The sequence below is a fragment of the Emydura macquarii genome, unplaced genomic scaffold, assembly GCF_026122565.2.
Source record: "Emydura macquarii macquarii isolate MOO-44397 ecotype Brisbane River unplaced genomic scaffold, CSIRO-AGI_Emac_v2 contig_1253, whole genome shotgun sequence".
Taxonomy (NCBI): domain Eukaryota; kingdom Metazoa; phylum Chordata; order Testudines; family Chelidae; genus Emydura; species Emydura macquarii.
The window spans coordinates 76,449,570-76,470,191 of NW_027131390.1; the positions used below are offsets into that span (position 1 = coordinate 76,449,570).

Consider the following 20,622-nt stretch of genomic DNA (forward strand, 5'->3'; position numbering starts at 1 on the left):
TGGGGCTAAGACTCGTGCACAGGCACTAGAACGTTCCCCTTGTAAAAGAACACTGTGGCCTTCCTTGGGGTCTGGGCCCAAGGAAGGGCCGCAACGCCCAGGCCGGACAGTACCACCGGCTTACAGCATCATACAAGTGAAGCATCCAAAATCATTAGTTACTTTTGAAAACCTGGCCTACAGCTTTAACGGGAATCCAGCGTGAAAAAAAATGCACCTCTTTTCATGACTTTCAGCTCAAAGTCAGACATCAAAAAGCTCTATCCAGATGAGTCTATGCAACTTTCTTGACCCTAAAGCAGTGGTGCTCAACCAGTGGTACACATGACCCTGGGAGTATGTAGCGGTCTTCCAGGGGGAACATCAACTTATCTAGATATTTGCCTACTTTTCCAACAGGCTACATAAAAAGCACTAGTGAAATCAGTCCAAACTAAAATTTCATACAGAGAATGACTTATTTATAACTGCTCTGTCTAGTAGGCATACTTCAGTCTCGAGAGTCAATGGGTATGCACCCCTGGTTTTATGGCAACTGTTGCTGAAGAGACCCACTCTGAGAGAAACAATCTCCGCTACATTTGTCATATTTAAAGGTGGTGTTTCAACCTTTGGAGCTCTGTCTTCCGGGGGCTCTTTTCTCCTCTGCTAAGCTGGACTACTTCCTCTTATGGCTTTGGGAGACCTTCATTGAGTTCTTGCTTCCAAAGATTGTGGCCCTGGGTGTAAGCTTCCCAGTTATCCATATCCATGTCCATTTCTTTGAGGTCTCACTTGCACACATCCTTGAAATGCAATTTTGGGCATCCTTTAGATCCTTTTTCCAGATGCCAATAACTCTACACCAATTGAGTAAGGGCTTAAAACCGATGACTGCTGCCTCCCATGTTGTGTTGATGTTCAAGGTGAAGCTAGAGTACCTCTCCAGGGCACAAGCCTGGGCAGATAATATGGAGGTCCTGAGTTGCCCATGCACCAGGGCCCCCCTTTCGGCATCACCAATAAAGTACAGAGGAGAGGAAGAACCAATACATCTGGTACCTGATCCACTGCAGGAGTTGCCGGAAAGATACTAAAATGTTAGTACTGGACCGCCTTAGGGGCTCCACTCTGGATTTTTTGTCTGAGTTGACTCTCATAGCCTTACATTCTCCTGAATTCACCCACAAAGCAGTGGGACTTTTCTGTCAGGAGTTGCTCCCTTAGACTTTTGCCCTCCTGGGCTACCCACAAGGCAGTGGGTTTGATGAGCCACTGGTAGTACCATCTACTCTCATTACAGTAACAGGCAAAGCCTGATCTGACCTGCACTGCTCTATATGCTGAAATGTCAGTATAATATTTATATTCCGATTGACTTATTTTATAATTATATGGTAAAAATGAGAAAGTAAGCATGTTTTCCGTAACAGTGTGCTGTGCCACTTTTGTATTTTTATGTCTGATTTTGTAACTAAGTAGTTTTTCACTGAGGTGAAACTTGGGGTATGCAAAACAAATCAGATTCCTTCAATAGTCTGGAAAGGTTGAAAGCTACTGCCCTAGAGGATCAAATATGCTGGTCATATAGTGGGTTAACCTATGCAGGAAGAAGGCCAAAATGAAAGCACCTGTCCTCTCCCTCTCTCCTGTCCACAGGTCTACACCAGGGAATTGTGGAGTTGCTCTATGGGAGGAGAGTGTGTTTAAGTAAGCCTCCATCCTCCCAGGTACTTCGACTCCCTGTCCTATATTTTTATCCTCTTTTCCTCACTGGAGACATGCAGCCCAAAGCAGCTATGTTAGCACTAGGGCTGAAGTAACTGCTGTCTGCACCTAGTGGAGGGAGAAGAGAAATTGTCTAGGCTAGCAAGGTTAAAAAGCAAAAGTACACCTGGCAGGGTAGGGAGCTCTTCTACCTCTCTTTGCTGCTGTAGGATAGCTATAAGGAAATTCTTTCCTCTGATACCAGAGGACAGGGGCTCACCCCTCAATCACTGTGTCTGTGTCTGTGTCTGTGTGGCAGATGGCTTTTCTTACTCAAGAGGGGTTACTCTCCCTCCAGATCCTTGTCTGGTATGGCGGTATCTTCAACCAGATAGACTCTCATGGAGATGTTAGTACAGGACCATGTAACCCCACTAAGGATTCTTCACAGGCATAAGTGTCATCCTATGTTTAATTCCTTGTACCTAATTGACAGCTTCACACACATTGTAGCAGAGATGTCAAATTCATTCCAGTGAGAGGGCAAATTCCATTTTTTTAATTATGGTCCATGGACCAGAGTATAATGTTAGGAATAGATACTATCCTCAATTGGCAGATGGTTTCCCACTGGTGTTAATGGGAGGATTACACAAAGAACAAAGGTACAATGTGGTCTTTATTCAATACCACAGTCTGGGATTTTCAAAGGGAGCTAGGTACTCCACTGCCATTGAATTTTATTTGGTTTTGGGCACCTATCCCCATTAGAGTTGTTTAGAAATCCCAACCTAAACTTTAAGTTATCATTGATTAAAATGGGTCAAAGCCTTATTGTTGTATTCAGCATCACTCAGTAGGAAAATATGCTAATCTTTAAAGTCACCATTGTTTCTGCACTTTGTTTCTCTTCTTTCCTCATCATCCTGTCTCGGTTTCTTTCCTTTTCTTTGTATGTCTTCTACATTTTCATCTCTGTGAAATAACTTCTAATTTTTACCACATAGGGATTTCACACCCACTTCCTTTCTTATTCCATCTGCTAAAATGAGCAGAATTGAAAAAGCTGCTCTTAACGTATGAAGTGTCATCATTAGGTTTTGAGTTCACACACCAAGGAGGTGATTGTGGGTGGGAGAATTCACACCTCTCAAAGCTATTATTTCAGGCTACCCACAGACTCAGGAAGACACAACTGCTTTGGTTTATGCTCAGTTCACATCTGGAAAGTTATTTTCACAACCATGAGGGCTAGAAGCTTATTTTTTTCTTTTAAAATGAAAACGTAGAGCCTGTAAAATCTGAATATGCCAAGTAGGGCGTGCACACAGATCAAACAGACCTGTAGTTGACACCATGGCTCTATAATAACTGGACTAGAGACAATCCATAACTCTGCCCAGGGGAAAAGAGCAGGTATGGGTGACCTCATAAGGAAAAATTGGCATTTACACTTCCTAAGAAAAGTAGGCCTCTCTTTATAGGTATCATCTTTTTAGTTGCATAGTCTAAGAGTTTCTCTGGGCCACTAGCAAATCTGGCCTGGATACAAGTTTCACTCTCATAAGAGAAAATTCAAAGTACCACAATACTCCTGCAATATTTTAATTTGCAATAACATGCATGAAATTATTTAAGCTCACCATACAGTTCAATGCATGTTTTAATATATTCCATATGTTGATGATCATAAACATTAGGCAGCTTGGAGTGCAGATGTTACCTTTGGTCCTGGGATAGCTCGACCAGGAAGGCCTGGCATTCCAAGGCGTCCTGGCCCACCAGGTTCACCCTACAGCAAATGAAAGAGTAGAATGGATTTTTATGAGAGGTTGGTCTGAGCACCTCCTGGGTAACATTTCTTGAAGGATGTTTTAATGTTCTATTAAACAAATTGCAAGTGATCATGGATAAGTTCTAACTAGTGCGATTATACTTGTTACCAGCATAGTACTGATTTTTCAGTGGAAAATGGGATTCTTTCTTTTTTCTAATTCAGTGTACAATATTTAAGGTTAGAAGAACCTTATACTAATGTACTACAGGCTTGGTCCAAAGTACATTGAAGTCAGTAGGAAGATTCTTGGGCTTTACTATTGGAATAAACTGAACACTAAGAGATTCAGCCACTTTTCTCATCTTAAAATACAAAATTTCCACCGCAAAATACATGACTTAAATTTCATTGGTGTTTATTTCTCTATAGTTTACTCCTTTTCAATTTTTCCTCCTTTTATGTGTTTGTGAACACCAGAAGAATTCATAGAATGCTGGAGGAGAGAGACATGAAATTGCTACAGATAGGCTTGATTCTCTTCTCATTCTCACTGGGGTAAATCAGGAGTAACTTAAAGTCGATATTACATTAACATGCAATCAGTGTAAATGAGAGGTATAACAAACCCTGTCAGTTCCATATGTATCTATCCAGACTAAGACAACCTCATCACTGTGTTATCCATGTACTTCCCAAATATTTAAACATAGAAATAAGTCTCCTCTTCTTTCCCAGATTATAAAAAAAACCAGTGGGATTAGTTTAAAGGTTTATAAAAATGTTTGTTTGTGTGTATGTGAGTGGGTATGTTATGTTTACATATGTAAAGAACTTATTGAGCAAATCCTTAGTTGAAGAAGTGAGTTTTGCATTAACTGCTGAGTGTTTATTTTTGTGGTCATTGATATCTCTTGCAGGAGAGAGCTCATGGATTGCAGGTTTTTTGGTGCATATTACAAGCCAGGTCAAGAAAGACTGCAGAAGTGGGGGGTGGGGAAGCAACCAGAATGGACTAAATTTGAATGGCTTTGCAACCCCATGTGCCAGGTTACTATGCCACTCTCTCAAATTTGGCCTGGCTGCCCCTCTGTCATAATAGCCACCCCTCCGTCATGATTTGGGTCAAATGTGAGAGTGCAGGGTACTGCAGCCTGATGCATGGGGTCACAAGTAACCCACTCAGATTTAGCCTGACTGCTTTTCTGTCATGCCGGCAGGGAAGGAGCTCTGGCATTGCACCTCACAGCTTAGTCGGGGCCAAGGAAGGGATCTAGGCCCCCTGCCCCTCCCCACCCCCATTGAGCCTGACTGAGTTCAAGGTCTCAAAACTAGGCGGCATGGATTCCCATGTTTAAAAAGTGGGGAGCAATGGCCTTTTAGCCCCATCGTATCCGGCGTTAGCTCTTTGACTGGAGACCTCAGTTATCAAACTGTATAAACAGTACAAAACTAAGAGTACTTTAGCACCGGCAGGTCCAGGTACTCCTGTAGGTCCCGATAATCCACGTACACCTCTCTGACCTTGATCACCCTACACAAATGAAAAAACATTGTTCTACATTTATCAATATGGTTAGCAAAAAGTCATTTGAAATCTCTTGTAAACATTAGTCAAACCAGGGCCACACAGGTCTTTTTGGGGCCCAGAGCAAAATCTGAAACTGAGCCCCCGTACCCTCCACCTTCCAAAATAACTACCACTGAAGGGAGGCAAGGGTTGGGGTGTGGGTCAGAGAGCAAGCCCACCCTGCACTCACCCTACAGGTGGGGGTCCTGGCACTTCTGTTCCACAGGGCTGGGCATGGTTCCCTGCTTCAGGTGCTGTGACCAGGCATTCGGGATTGCAGCACCACTCAGTTTGGCCCAGTGACCCCTCCATTCTGACAGAGGGATGGTGGAGCCAAATTTCAGTTAGTTGTTGTGACCTCACACAATAGGTTGTGAAGCCACTCACTCAAATTTGGCCCAGCTGCCGCTCTGTCGTGATGGAGGGGTTGCTGGGCCAAACCTGAGCGGCACTGCGACTCCACATGTTGGGTCACAACATACTTGGCTTGAAGGCCCTCTCAAAAAGGGGAACCCGGGCAAACTGTTTGTTTGTTTTGCTCCCTCTGAACTAAGCTCCCCTGAACTAAGCCGGGGCCTTATTCTGTAGCTGCTGCACATGAACAATTTCCATTAACTTCAATGGGAAGTCAATTAATTCAACTTCAATTGAAGTCAATAGGCCTAAATCTCCTCTAGTTACATTTGTGTAAATCAGGTGTAGCTTCATGAATGTCAATGGTGCTACACTGGTATAAAACCATGATCAAGAAAATCAGACCCAAAAGGAATTTGCTTGCATCAGCAAAGTCCAGGTTACTGAGTGAAATCAAATAGTGAAATTATTTACATGAAATAATTTTAATAAAAAAAAGTAATAACTGGAGAGCCATTTTTTTACTAAAAGATAAATACTCTATACATATAACAGGATCTTTTTATCTGTCAGGAAAAATCAATAAGCCAAAACACACACCCTGATTCATCTGTTTATATACTTCTAAACAGAAGAATGCTAAGATACAGTGTAGGTTGTAAAGGGATAGCTATTAATACATATTAGAACATAGTTATAACAAAAATACACACGAGATAGTAGTTCAGAAAACTTAAACATTTGAAAGTCTGGAAACACTCAGTTAGGTTCCCAACCCCAGCCATAACTGTCTTTTTACCCTGTAGGATATCACCTAAATATATTTCCTAGAGAGGAAATCTTTTGGACTCGTCTTAGATGCTGTAATTTCCAGTCTTCACTTTCCCTGAGCCTTAAAACTTGTTGTTAGTGACCCTAAATCTATGAAAAGAGGACCGGATGTCAGTCCATCCAGACACTATCAACACCATTTTTTCAGGTATCCAGAGGCATTTCATCCTCCTGCAACCAATCATGCAAACATTTATTTGAGTGATCCTTACTCAGATGATTAGCAATCTGATTAAGGGCTCACATGTCTGAGGATCTGCAGGATTAGAGCCTGTAGTCTCTAGCAGTGTATTGTATTGCTACTGGATTGTTGGGCTTCTCAGCTCCGAATGAAAACTTGTCTTTAATTGTCTTTTATTGGTTTCACTAATTTTTTTTAATTGGGCTGAGACTGAAACCAAACAGTTTCATAACATCATTCATAAAAACACATGGTGTGCTTTTTTTTCATTGGATTTATTTATAGTCCACCAAGTTAGGGACAATTGTGACAAATCTATTCCCTGAGCATTGTTTTCACTAACTCCAATTTTCATAAGGAATTCTTACCTTCTCACCCTGTATTCCAATCCCTGGGGCACCCTCAGGACCTCGAAAGCCAGGTAGTCCTGGCTCCCCCTGTAATGAAAAAAACAAATCAGCACTTGAATTTAGTTCTATTTTTAATTAGTTTTATTAGTAAGTTGTAAGGTTGGAGACAGAAGTCCTCTCTTTAATCACAGAAATTATATACCCAGGAAGCAAGTCCTGCATTGCTTTCTTTGAGTAAGAGATGCCTCAGAGTTTGAATATAAAATTGTTATACAATAAACTCTGAATTAGTTTGAATAAACTTCAGCTCAGAAGGAGCAGGAAGAATCCTGGCCCCTCTGAAGTCAATAGCAAAACTCCCATTTACTTTAATGGGATCTCAGGTGTTCAGACTGCCTCATATATGGACTCTTGCAGGGAAGCACAAGGTGACATGTTTCTGGAGATAAGTGATGATCACACTTGCTCAGTACATTATTTTTAAGCATAGGGGGCATGCAAAACTGTATTATAACGTTTTGCCACTAGGTGGCCCTGTGCATAACATACAGTACCTTCCCTGAGCTGTAATAGCTAGAGCAGTGTTTCTCAATTAAATTTGGCCACGGAACCCTTTTGAACTCGATAAATAATTGCGGAACCCCCCAAACTCTTAACAGTATTTTTACATATGGGGCCAAAAAAAATGTCGAAATAAGCAAATTATATACAAACAACTAGGTCAGCATTTCTCTATTAAATATAAATTAAATTACACTTACACTCAATATCTTCCGCCGAAAAAACCGGGACATCTTCCCTTTTTCGGCGGCGCGGAGAACAGCTGCTCGCGGAACCCTAACAGTGTTCCCGCGGAACCCCAGGGTTCCACGGAACATCAATTGAGAAACACTGAGCTAGAGTAAGGAGTGCATCAAAATGTCTTATGGTATATCTACACTGAAAATGCTTCGGCAGTGCCACTGTCGCACTTCAGTGTAGACACCACCTATGTTGACTGGAGGGGTTTTCCTGTTGGTGTAAGTAATTCACCTTCCCAAGAGGCAGTAGTTAGGTGGATAGAAGAATTCTTCTGTTGATCTAGCGCTGTCTACACAAGAGGTTAGGTTGGCATAGCTACATCTCTCAGGGGCATGGACTCTTTATCCAGCTAAGTAAAAATAAGGTACTTGAAAGTCATAACATGTTGCTGTATTATAGAGAAACCAAAGTGCACCTATTTGACAAAGGAAACACTGATAAAGGGATCACAATGGATTTATGAGTGCCTGATGGACCTTCAGCTTGGAGCCAAGGTTCCATTCAGTCATATTTATGCCTCTCTGAACCAGAACTCCAGGTTCTTCACACCTGCCTGCAAGAAAACCTACAAAAGAGGTTTATCCATCCATCCATATCTGTGGCGGAGGTCCCAATCTTCTTTGTTAAGAAGGAGAGCCCCTTGAGGCCCTGCCTTGATTATATATTATATATATAATTATATAATATAATTATATATAGATTATTGGAATCTGTGTTCTGAATAGTCACTCAACAAGGTAACTATTCAGAACAGATATCTGCTCTCTGTCATCCACAAACTCTTAGATCAACTGCACTCCAATCAAATTTTCACAAAACTAGACCTGAGTGGGGCCTATCACCTAGTGTGCATGCGAGATACCTGCCAAATCTGGGGACAACTTCCCACTTTGGCCCACTTCTCTTCACTCCGCAACCTTCAGCCAATAACCGTTCAGGGCCATGAAGAATACTGGCACTCTCCCTTGCTAACTTCACTACTAGGAAACTAATAGGTTCAGCTGCATTGCCCTGGAACTGCCTAATTAATCGCAGTCCCTGTTGGCTGCAGGATTAGCAGCCTGATTTATAAGACCAGCAGCAACAGCAGAGCACTGGCTGCTTGACACACATGCCCATAGGTTCTCTTCCTTCCTGTGCTCACCTAATTCCTAGTCCTGCTCCAGCCTAGACCCTGCTCTGCACCTGGCCTAGTTCCAGTCCTGTCCCAGCCTTACTCCTGCTTTGGAACCAGCCATTTTCCTGCTTTCCCTGACTCCAGGTAACACAGTTCTGACCTCCAGCTGGGCTTCCTGGCATTTTGACTCTGACCACTAGGCTTGACTCCTGCTCTGACCAGTAGGTCTGACTGCCTTTGACCTGGTCCTCTGACATCAGGTAACTCAAAAATGGCTGAATGTATTCCTGTGAAAGATTTCCCTGAAGATAATACTTTTGGACTGAGAGTTTTGAACCAAATATTTATTTATTTTTGAGAAAGATAAAAGGCACTGACCAAGGTTTCTAGTTCACCCTCATTTATACTCCTATCAAACTCTGATATCACTGGCCACATGGGGAAACCCTGTTAATAATTGTGGACCTGTGATGGGGTGTTCACCTCACACTAGCCCTGAAGAGGTGAAGGTGGCTCAGAAGGGACCCATTAACTATATAAACTGCACCTGGGGGAGAGCCAGTGGCTGGTAAAGGCTGATGATGAAGCCCGCTGGGCATGGGCAAGTTGAGCTTTTATAAAGCCAGGAAGTTTGTGGCAGAAGGGGCCTGCTACAGTTGAGGTTAATGACATACTTCAAGGCAGGTATAGCACTAATGAAGTGTTTTTGTTTAGAGCACTAACTGGCCATTATGGCTTAAACAGATCTATTTTTTTAATAAATAGACCCAAAGATGGACTATATGGACTCTGTAAGGTGAAAGAAACAATTGATAACTTTTTATAGCTATATAAGGACTTTGATTTTTTTTATAAAGGAAAAGCTTTCTAAGGAATTTCAACATTTTAAGGTAACACAAATTATCTTTGGGGAAATGGGGTATTAAAAGGTATGGTTACATTACCTGAAAGACACGGCAGAAAGAGAATATAAAATGCTAAGTAATGAGGAATTACAGTTGGTGATAGCTATAAACTACTCAGTTGAATCTACTTTGCCATAAAAAAGAGGAAAAAGGAAAAGAGTCTGCAGAGAGATGGTCTGCAGTCACTCTCTGGAAAAGAGGAAACCCAGGAGGGAGTGTAAGCCCTGGAAGATGGGCCCTGAAAAGAGGGTCAACCCAGAAGGTTTGGGGTAAGAAAGGCTCGAGTAAGTCTAGGTTGGGAGTGGTCCAGGGAAATAACAGGGTCTAGGACTGAGCAGACTGGCTGCATAGGGGTGCTAGGCTGAAACCTTGCGTAGTGGGAGGGCCCATGTTCCTGTACCAGCCACTGGGAAAGCGGCATGGACTTGGAATTGGCATGGAGGATGCCTGGGATGGTATATGGACAATTGGTCCAGTGGGACTTTGATACGCCAGAAGGGGAGGACTATATAGTGACCTGGAGGGAGGGCTGAATCAGAAAGAGGGAGTATGTAAGGTCATCTCTATACATGGATCTCCTTTTCTCCATGAGGAAAGTGCTCATCCCTTCCTCATCAGTGTCAATCCCTTTCTCCCAGACTCCAGGGAAGGCTGTCTGCTGGACCAGAGTATCAGTATGAGAGATGGGGCAGGCAGTATGTGAAGTGAGGAAGGAGGAGGAAGATTGGGCATAAACAAACCAACCTTTTGTCCCGGAGCTCCATCTTCCCCTGGAAGACTAGGCAGACCCGCCAGTCCTGAAGAACCTGGTTCACCCTGAAATAAATAATAGAGGAAAAATAAAAACATGTCCATATTTTAAATGTAACTATAGCACCATTATCTCTCTCATACCCAGGGAAACTTTTTTTTAAAAAAGGCTCCTAATTTTTTTGTAAGAAACACCTTTATTTATGAGATCTAACTTTGCAGTCATTCTGTACACAGCGGTCTTCTGAATTCTAGACATGGAAGGAAGGACTAGGAAATAATGTACTGGCTGATTATTAAGAGCATACGTCATATTAAGGATTAACTATGTAATGAATGTTACTTAATTATTAAGTCTCCATAATTATGTTCAATTTACTTTTATTTAAAAGTCACTATCCTATCATTTTAACTAATAAAAGTGCCAGTATTTTAAGTAAATATTAGAGTTGAGCTGAATATGAAATAATGAGCCCAAATTTCAGCTAATATAAATCAGCATAATTCCACTGAGTCAGTAGAACTAGGCCAATTTACACCTGCTAAGGATCTGAGCTGATACAGCAGGATTCAGATTTAATGTGGTAATTTTGGATTCTGATAAACATTTGTAAATGGTTTTTGTTCTTAAAAACCAGCAAGCTGGTCTAGCTATGTATTTTGTATTACTCTGTCCATCAGTGACTGATTTTTGATCTCTCTGTTTTACACTGACAGTTACAATCTGGTTGCTGCTTCCCCTGTGTGTCACCAGAGGAAGGAAGTTGTGCCAGCCCTTGGATGTACTGGCTGGTGAACTGGGAGCAGAACCCAAGTTCTAGCTTACTCTGTGCCCACTTTTCCGAGGAGGGGAGTAACCGCCCATGGCAACTGCTCTCCCCCAACTGCTCAGGTTCTGTTGATGTGGATAGCCTGTGCAGGGAACTAAGGAAGCTCCTATGCCCCTTACTCTTGTGCATGGTGGTTGTGCAGCCAGGCTGAATGAGGCCTAAGCACCACTGAAGTCTAAGTATTGGCTAGGCATCTGGATTGTTTCAACCCTACTAAATTTGGCTACTGGCGTATAGTGCTAATAACATTTTAAAACATAAATTTTTGGATGCTGTTAAAAGTTAGTGGCCAAAGTTTTCAAAAATAGGAGCTTAAAGTTTAGCTCTTAAGTCCATGTGCCTAAAGGTGGGATTTTCAAAAGTGCCTAAGTAGTTTAGAAGTACAATTTCAAGTCCAAGAAAAGAGTTGTCTATTAACACCCTACCTTTGAACCAGGTTCCCCAAGGCCTCTTTCTCCTGGAGCTCCAGTTTCTCCTGGCAAGCCTTGTTCACCCTTAAATAGAAAATGTTTTTGGAGAGCTTTTAACACCAGAAAGATAAGAATACATTTTCTTGGCAGCTTACATTTACAGAAAATGCATTTTTATTAAGTTGAATGTTCTATCTGAAGTCCTAACTTTTTAAAATGTTGACCTAATGGGTTAGATTTTCTAGTGCATTGTCTACTTTGTGCTCTCTTGGGAAACTTGTGATGGGAATTGATGAATGCTGTAAATCTATGAATAATATGCCTCCATGAATGGTTTACTCCAATGTAGCAGACATTTTGACGGCACATCTGACTTTCAAATACACTTTACTCTTCTGTCACTTAAATCATGAGTAGAGTACGGTAAAATCTCAGAGTTATGAACACCAGAGTTATCAATGGACCAGTCAACCACATGCCTCATTTGGAACTGGAAGTATGCAAATCGGAGTAGCAGAGACCAAAAAGGCAAATACAGTACTGTATTAAAAAAACTACTAAAAAAAAAAAGGGAAATAGCATTTTTCTTCTGCATGGTAAAATTTCAAAGCTGTATTAAGTCAATGTTCAGTTGTAAACTTTTGAAAGAACAACCGTAGTGTTTTATTCAGAGTTACTAACATTTCAGAGTTATGAACAACCTCCATTCCCGAGGTGTTTGTAACTCTGAGGTTCTACTGTATATCTCTATTAATCATTCCAAATGTGTGAGGAGCTCTCTGCTGTTCCCTAGTTACTTTTATTTATCTGACAGAGATTACTAATTCTGTTATACTCATATCAGACTCCTAATGATGTGAAAGGATTCAGAATTGGGACCCTGTGATGGGTTGAGTACCGCACACTGGCCCTGAATCAAAGCCAGAATCAAATTACTTAGAAGTATTTCTGGAACTCCCTATGGTGCAGATAATAAAACTGATGATGCTATTCAGAATGCTAGTAAGACTAATCATTGAGTATAGGTGCCAATTTCAGTTTGGCATCAAAAACAATTTGAGAGAGCTTGACTCAATCCAAGCTCTGGTGTTGCAAATTGCATGTGGTGCCTTCATCACAATACTGCTGCATGTACTGAAGATAGCTGTGTGTGAAATGCCTTACTTTAAGAATGAAGCTTTTGGACTTAACCTTTTTGGCTAAAGTCACTAGAAATGGAAAGGATGAAAATAGTAAGCATATATGATGAATGCTGGTAATTAAGTGGTTGATGTATAGGGCAAAAATTCAAAATGCCTCATGTAAGTAGGATCAAAGCATGGACAAATGATCTGTTTTTTAGGGCAAAAAAAAAAAAAAAAAAGATCTAAAAGAGGTTAAAATCTATAGCTTTAGGAAAATGCATTATAATTGGAAAATTATACCTCCTTAAGATAGATATGGAATTGTATAATAAAATTAAGAGGAAAAGGAGTGTTAAATGTGCAAGATATAGCAAATCAATATGGTTTGAGTGATAAGTAGGGATGCTACTGCCAAATGTATACCAATGGCTCCAAAGATGTAAGAACAGGAAGAGTGGGGCCAGCATTCTGCAGTCCTTTGCCTGGAATCAAAAAAGCTGTAAGGCTATCAAATTTTGTAGCTGTTTTGACAGCCAAACAGGCAGGAATAATGCTGGCATTAAACTGGGTGTAAAGGTGTGTCCAGTCGCCATGGTCATCCTGTCTGATTCCTTATCTGGACTACTGGGGATAGCAGCAATTATATACTTAATGAAATATCGCTGTTAAGAGAATTGCCACAGTAAGTATAATGATAGCATGGATCTCGGGGTATGTAGGGATGGGCAGCAATGAGCTGGCAGACAAAGTGGCAAAAAATGGTGTCAGACATGAACAAACTGATTTAAAGATCCATTTAAGTAAACTGGAGTTTAGAAATCTAATTAAAAATGAGTTGAGAGGAAACATGGACAAAAGAAACTAAGGGAAAAAGATTCCATGAAATATGTCCAAAGTTGAAAATGCTGATATACTTCAAGGCCTAGAGAGAGAGAGAGAGTGTGAAGTGGGTCTATTTAGAATTTTTAAGCCACAATGACTAGTTAATAGTAATTTGTTTATTAAAAGCAAACCTAAAGATGGATTATGTTGGATGTGTAAGGTCCAGGAAACTGTTGATCATCTCCTGTACGAGTATAGAGTGTACCATCGAAAAGGGATATTTATAGGAAAAACTTAGGGACCTTAAAGTATTAAAATTTTCATTGCAACACCTACTAAGAACATCTGGAAAATGGGTCCCCATAAAAAACAATATTGCAATTCTTTTAGAAAGCTGAGAAAGGTGAAAGACTTAATTCATGAATTAACCTATGGTGTCCAGTGCTTGGTGGTCATAGACTCAGTAAGTGAGTCTGTTGCCCCATAAAATACAAGCAGAAGAAGAAAGTCTGTAGTCACTCTCTGGGGGATAGAAGAGGTAGGGTGCAATCCAGGGAGGCAGCAAGGAGACTGAAGGAGTAGACCTTGGCAGACAGCATGGGCAGCAGGTGACGCTTCCCCTGAGGGAGGCTAGCTCCCTGTCCCACCTCTTCTGCCTGCAGTCCTGCCCACACTCCACTCCTGTCCACCCAATACCTCACCCCCTCCCCTGCTCAGCCCCACCACCACCAGAGGGACACAGTGCGGGGTTTCTCCTGAGGGAGGGGGGTGGAGAAGAGGAGCAGCGGTGGGCACCTTGGGGAAGGGGCAGAGCAGGGATGGGAAGAGGTGGGGCCACCACAGCCCAGGTGTCTAGCAGTGGGTCAGTGGCACCTCCCCTAGCCTATTATGCCCACTGCCCCTGGATGACAACCATAGGGTCCATGGGCTGGAACCCAGAGTAGAGGAACCCACACTTTCCCTCTATCAGCTATCAAACAATGTTGGGTGAAACCCCCTAAAGTAAGGGGCATAAGGACCACAGAGCCCAGAGACAGATGGAAGATCTATTGTAAAGTCACTGGAATATAGCTAGGTTGGACTCTTACCCCAGAAGGGGTGGACTAAAATGTGACCTGGCCAGAGGGCCAAGTTGCAAGAAGAGACCACTGCAGAGATGGAGTGACCATTGGTAGGGGTTCCATATGGGAATACAGCCACTATGCCACACCTGACCATGAGAAGATGCTCCTTCGGTGAGTTAACTCCTTTACAGGTCCATATTTTTTGCCCATTATCCATATTTATTTTCAGAAAGCCCCTTTAAATCTCCTGTCCCAAATACTTTCATGGTGACTTCTTTCACCAGCAATTCCATCTCTTGGGTGAATACTTCTGGACTTCAGTTTTGACACCCAAGGATATGATCCTAATTAAACCTTGTGCTGATTTCTAACATTTCTAAATGCAGAACATGAGGTGAAATACAGAGAGAGGCAACCAGCACATGCAACCAGAACAGAAGGCAGTCTGTAAGACAATGACATGCTGCTGTGGAAGGGGCACAATGCAGTGAGGAAGAAGGATGTTGTTGTGTTAGGTCTGATGTGATGTTCAGTCAATCATAAACAATTCTTCTGGAAAGATGGGAAGAGATCAAAAGAACCTGCAGCCTATGTAAGAAAGCACAAATATGGAGCAGAGAATCCTGTTATGTGAACAGGAGCCTGGTTTCGTGTCTGGAATATAGAGTCCCAAAAGGTTTCTTGATAGCAGCAGGACATAGAAAGAAGGTAAGCAGATAGCAGTTGTGTGGGTTTAGCAAGGCCTTGCAATGGGTTAAGGGCCCAAATTTACTATAATAATACTAATACAGAAAAGTAATAACTTATTGTAGCTGAATCAATGTTCCTATTTACCTTCAATACTTTAATAAGAATCACCACGAAATTAAACCATTTCTTATATGTGACATTTAATGCTAAAACCAGAAATTTCCACGGTAGCTCTTACATCAGTGAATTTCCTTACCTTTGACCCAGGTAGCCCTTGTCCAGGTGGCCCTCTTGGACCAGGTGGTCCTTTTGGGCCTTCTACCCCCTGAAAAGATTTTGAAATTAATCTTTAAAAGTATAAAATATTCCCCCAATATTACAGAAATACTTTTAAAATTAAAACCCCACCTTTTCTCCTTGAATCCCAATGCCAGATAACCCAATAGGCCCAGGTAAACCAGGTGGGCCAATTTCACCCTGTTGGACAAAGTACAATTGCTTAACAGTGTAAAGATATGGAAACAATTTGGATCAGATTCTCAGCTGGTGTACACTGGCACAGCTCCTCTGAACTCAATGGAGCTACTTCAGTATACGCTAGCTGATGCTCTGACCCTACACGCTCTAAAGCATCCATTTATACATCTTAGCACATGCTGGTTCAGCTGCTGCAAACAATGGTTAGTCCCTTTTTTCTCTATTCCAGATCTTAGCTTTCCCACAGAATCAATCACGTTTTGTTCCATCTCACATTTTACTATGGAGAGATGTTAAAATAGGTTGGGGCAGTTTATTGGCTATAAATCTCACCACAACATACAGTATTGTGTGGATCCTATTGTAGATACCCAATTCTTTATTTTGCTTCATTACATCTTTTGTAGGTAATATCAACCCCCACTGCATTCAGATGCCTTTTTAATTTGTTAACCCTCTGACATATTTACTGCTCACCTTTTCACCTTTCATGCCAATGCCTGGCTGGCCACGAGGTCCTTTTGGACCATCAAAACCACGGTCTCCCTATATGAAAAAGATTACATGATATTAACTTCGGAAATCCATAATTATTTACTCTCTTCAGCATAATAACCAAGATTATTATAGTATAATAATGGAAATCAAAACAAGAATGAGAAGGCAGTGATTGAATTTCTTTTGTTTCCTGGTGTACCAAAGAGGTCTTTTCGGACGAGTACACTCTTCGGTTTGAGACTGATCACAAAAGAGAATTGAACAAACTTCTTTTTACCCTTCCTTCCATTTCAAGCTCTATCCTGCTTCCATTCAAATCCGTGGCAACATGTCTATAGATATAAATGTCAGCAGGGCTGAGCCTCATGACCTGCTCAAGGCTGAATTCTGCTCATTTACTTATGTGAGTAGTCTCGGTGAAACAAAGTAAGCAGACTTTGACCCTCATTGGTTTGCCTGAATAAGGATTTCAGCACTGAGTCCACACGGATCATTGTTTCAATATAATTTAAGAGTAGCAAATGGTTTTCTCAGTATGGCAGCCAAGCATTGGTGATGAAAATGGGAGTTGATTAGGAATAGACAAGGGGTATGCATGAAAAAGGGTTTCATACACAAAAGGAATTTTTTAAAGAACATTTAACTACACAAGAAGCTATTAAGGAAAATGCAAGTTAATATGGAGAAAAAGATTGACCTTACTTGTATTTCTATTAATAAAGCATATAGGAGCAGCACTCAGTGGAACTATGATGGTTTGCACCGACTGAGGTCCAGTGAAGATAATGGAGCTAAAGATCTTCCCCCAATAATCAAATTCCTCATTTTAGGGTTTCCTTCTTACTTTTTTGAAATTTCCTATGTAAAATAACATTCCTTACTCCTACTACTGTAGGACATCTGCACACATTTTCCTTCTGAATGAATTCTTTTAACAAACAAGCTTTCTTTGCTTCTTCGAAAAAGCAACTGTATAGTTTGTTTTAGATTTACAAATCTGCTTCTAAAATACATGATTTAATGTCAGAGACCCGACATACTTGGCAACAGTGCACAAAAGGATAGGAGACTATACAATAATATAGAATCTGTTGATACATGTTTGGCTTTATTTCAAATTGGCAGTAAAATATAGTGTATTTTTGTAGGCACAGGAGTGCTGCTAACCTTGTTGTCCTGGCCAAATTCCAGTTTGGTTAAAATACATTCATTCTGCTTATCTAAATTCCCTCTGTAGCTTCAGTTAGATAATGCATTCTTCACTTCCTTAATCTGCTGTGTAGTGTTGCTGGGCACTGTTAAATAGTGGCTGTATTTCAGTGGTGGTGGAGTGATTTCTGTGTGTTTTCTTCAAAACATTTTAATCTTTTCTATGTAAATGTAAGCGATCAACATTAACAACATCAGAGAACTTATATAGTTCCTCCTAAAATATATATATATATATATATATATATATATATCAGAAATTGCAATGAATTTAAGTAAAAATGATTATTCCGATAGCAACAGCCAAAATCAAACCGAGCTCTTGCAGTACTGGGCTAAATAAAATGCAAGAGAGTTGGAGTTGAGGGAAAACCAATGTTAGCATTTGGGGCCATACCTGTAAAATGATTTTTTCACCGCTTCCCCAAACATAACTGCCTGACAATCAGGATCACCTAATTATGCCCAGGATCACCATGGGGCTTTTGGGAAGAGTTAGTTCTTTGGACTATACCTCAACCTTAACTGACTCATTTCACATTAAAACAAAGTATGGGACAGGGTAACTCTTTAGACCCTCTGTGGGCACTCCAGAGGCACGCAGCTGCTTATGATAGGCCTATGCATGGCTGTCAACATTTCCTTAAAAGTTCTGCAAAGGACAATTGTTCAACTACACTGGAGGTTTGGGTGTCATGAGGTCTCCAACCACTGGAAAGTTGTATATGATTTCTGGTGACTTTTAGCACTTGTAGAGCATTTACACATAAGAATTGCATAATCATTAATTTCCCTGGGAGGTATTTAAGAATCATTCTCCATTTGTAAAATGAGGATAATAAAGCAGAAAGTTACATAGACACCACAGAGGGAGTCAGTTTCAGGGCAGGGACTAGAATGCAGAAGTCCCTCGTGAGTCCCATTTCCAGACTGTTGTGTGTCCTCATGTCTGTTGTTGTAGCCAAAGATCACACTGGCTTCTTAACCCAGGAGTTGGCTCAGCTTCAGGCCAACATCTGGAAGAGAGCTGTCAATGTTTCTAATGCTGTCCCCTCATCAATGAACTACAATATCTTAATGCCAACAACAGTAGCTTGGGATGTATTACTCTCAGCTGACTTGGGGTTCTCCCCAAACTCAGGGACCTATGGCCAAGATTTTCATAACCCTAAATGCCAGCACTGGATGATGGTAAAGGGGACTGTGTATAAAGATTTAGGAAAAATCAGTGACGAGTCTTCACCTTAGGGATTACATTAGATTAGATAGTTTTGAAAACTATCTTCCAAGGTAAAGTGCTAGAGGCTATTTTAAAATTAAAGCTCCAATTCTTTAAATTTTTTTAGGTCCCCCAAAGCAGGGGGAAGAGGTCACAGGCTATGGAGGCCTCAAAGGCTATCTCTGACTAGAGATCACATTCTGAGCCACTGGCTTCAGTGAATTTGTACTAATTTAACTGAGAGGCCTATTTGTTCCCAGAGTATTAGTTTGCCAACTAATTTGACTAGCTAAACTTTTCACCATAGGTCTGGTTTTGTATGCATTGAAATAAATAGAAAGTGGGTCACCGGTGTCACTGGTTTAAATGGGATCAGGATTGGGCCTTATCTACTATCTGTTACAGTACCTTTGGTCCTGGAAGCCCTTCACCTGGTGAACCTCTTTCTCCTTGAATCCCTTGTGGTCCGTGAGGTCCCTGTTTAAATAAATATAAAACAGCCTAAAAAAACATCAACTATTCAAACTGATGGTAGAGCGATATGTCTTGTTGTTGGTCTTGAAACACCTCTTTGAATTTGGTGCATAGTTATAACCTGTTTAAAAATAATACAGTAATGTGATAGTCACAATAAATCAACACAGAGAGCATTCTGGCCTGCAGCTATAGCATGTTATACAGGATTACCTTAGTGGTTTACATATGAGTCATTGAAAATTCCTTCTCTTTACTCATCTTCTTAATTCTTTCCTCCCCATCCTTTGGTTCATTTTGGAAATTATTTTTAATGCTTATTGTTTGAGCATAATATACTGTGCAGAGAACTAAATTAAAGGCCCCACACAATAATGTGGAAGAAGATTGTGTAGAGAGCTATGACTCCATGGTATGAGCAAAACAATTGCATACTTGCTGGTGGGAGGATGGTCTGCAAATATGAGTGGGCTAAGATCAGTGTTAAAGACATATCCAGAACCTGTATATATTAGACCTATTACCCACTAGCTCCCTGGATCTGTCTGCCTCTCAACCTTATCCCTGGGAAAGTGGCAGGCACAGAATGACAGATTTTAATACTTCATTGGAGTAGAATCCATAGATGCTAACTGTGGTTGGAGAGGGTCCTGAGTACTTCTTCAGAACTATCCTTAATATTTAGGGGAAGAAAATCTAACAATAAAAAGGAAACTCCCTTTCAAACAGTTGTATTTTTCACTTTTGTAATTTTTTGGAAACCAGAAAAAAAAATGTAACCAGAAATCTGATTTGCCAGAAGAGTTTACAGTTCATTTATAGAGGGCTGGAGACAGTTTATTGTTAAATGATTGTAAAGCAAGTAGGAAGTGCAAAAGAAAGGCGGAATCTTTGGAAGATTGAGGGTATAGATTCTGCTGCCCCTCCAGGCTGATATTCCCACTGACTACTTTGAGCATGGAGCTGCTGCAGAATCCGGCTCTGAGACTAATATTGAATGGAGTTCTATTATTGCTTTGACCTGAGCTGCATGTATAGGTCAATGCATTGTTGCCATAATCTGCTTTCAAGTCCCCTTTTCTGCACTAGGGGATACCCTGATTCAGTCTTATACTTAGTAGAGTGTACATCTCCTGGTGCAGCTATGGTGGTTGGCATATGGGGGCACAGCCAAGTCTTTGTCCATTTCCCACCTCTTCTCATCCACATGCCTGGGACAGAGGATGTAGAGCCTCCACAGAGGCTGCTATTTCCTGTGTAGCTACCTGCAGTATGGGTAACTAGCACAAGCAATGAACCTTCACACCTTTACTGAGTGACTTTCACTAGTGGTATAATTAGTAAAGGTGTTTACCCTGTGGATTCAGAACCCTTCAGAAAGAAATGCTCATCCTTCTGCATGAATTTCTTTTCAAGCTGGGCTGAGGTCAGTCTATTTCTCATCAAATACATCTTTTTTTTTTTAAAGGGAAAATGCTGAATGAAA

At 41.1% G+C, this 20,622-nt stretch overlaps 1 protein-coding gene across 1 annotated transcript in view; it reads right to left on the minus strand.

Moving 5' to 3' along the window:
- Positions 1 to 20,622, minus strand: part of LOC137154171 (collagen alpha-1(XXVIII) chain-like) — a 60,647-nt gene that overhangs the window by 16,665 nt on the left and 23,360 nt on the right. The window contains exons 14-22 of the mRNA XM_067549871.1: positions 19,071 to 19,139; positions 16,214 to 16,282; positions 15,668 to 15,736; positions 15,516 to 15,584; positions 11,575 to 11,643; positions 10,314 to 10,385; positions 6,765 to 6,833; positions 4,923 to 4,994; positions 3,410 to 3,478 (exon numbers count right to left, since the gene is read on the minus strand). Of these exons, the coding sequence (XP_067405972.1) occupies positions 3,410 to 3,478; positions 4,923 to 4,994; positions 6,765 to 6,833; positions 10,314 to 10,385; positions 11,575 to 11,643; positions 15,516 to 15,584; positions 15,668 to 15,736; positions 16,214 to 16,282; positions 19,071 to 19,139 (627 nt within the window). The remainder of the gene's footprint in view (positions 1 to 3,409; positions 3,479 to 4,922; positions 4,995 to 6,764; positions 6,834 to 10,313; positions 10,386 to 11,574; positions 11,644 to 15,515; positions 15,585 to 15,667; positions 15,737 to 16,213; positions 16,283 to 19,070; positions 19,140 to 20,622) is intronic.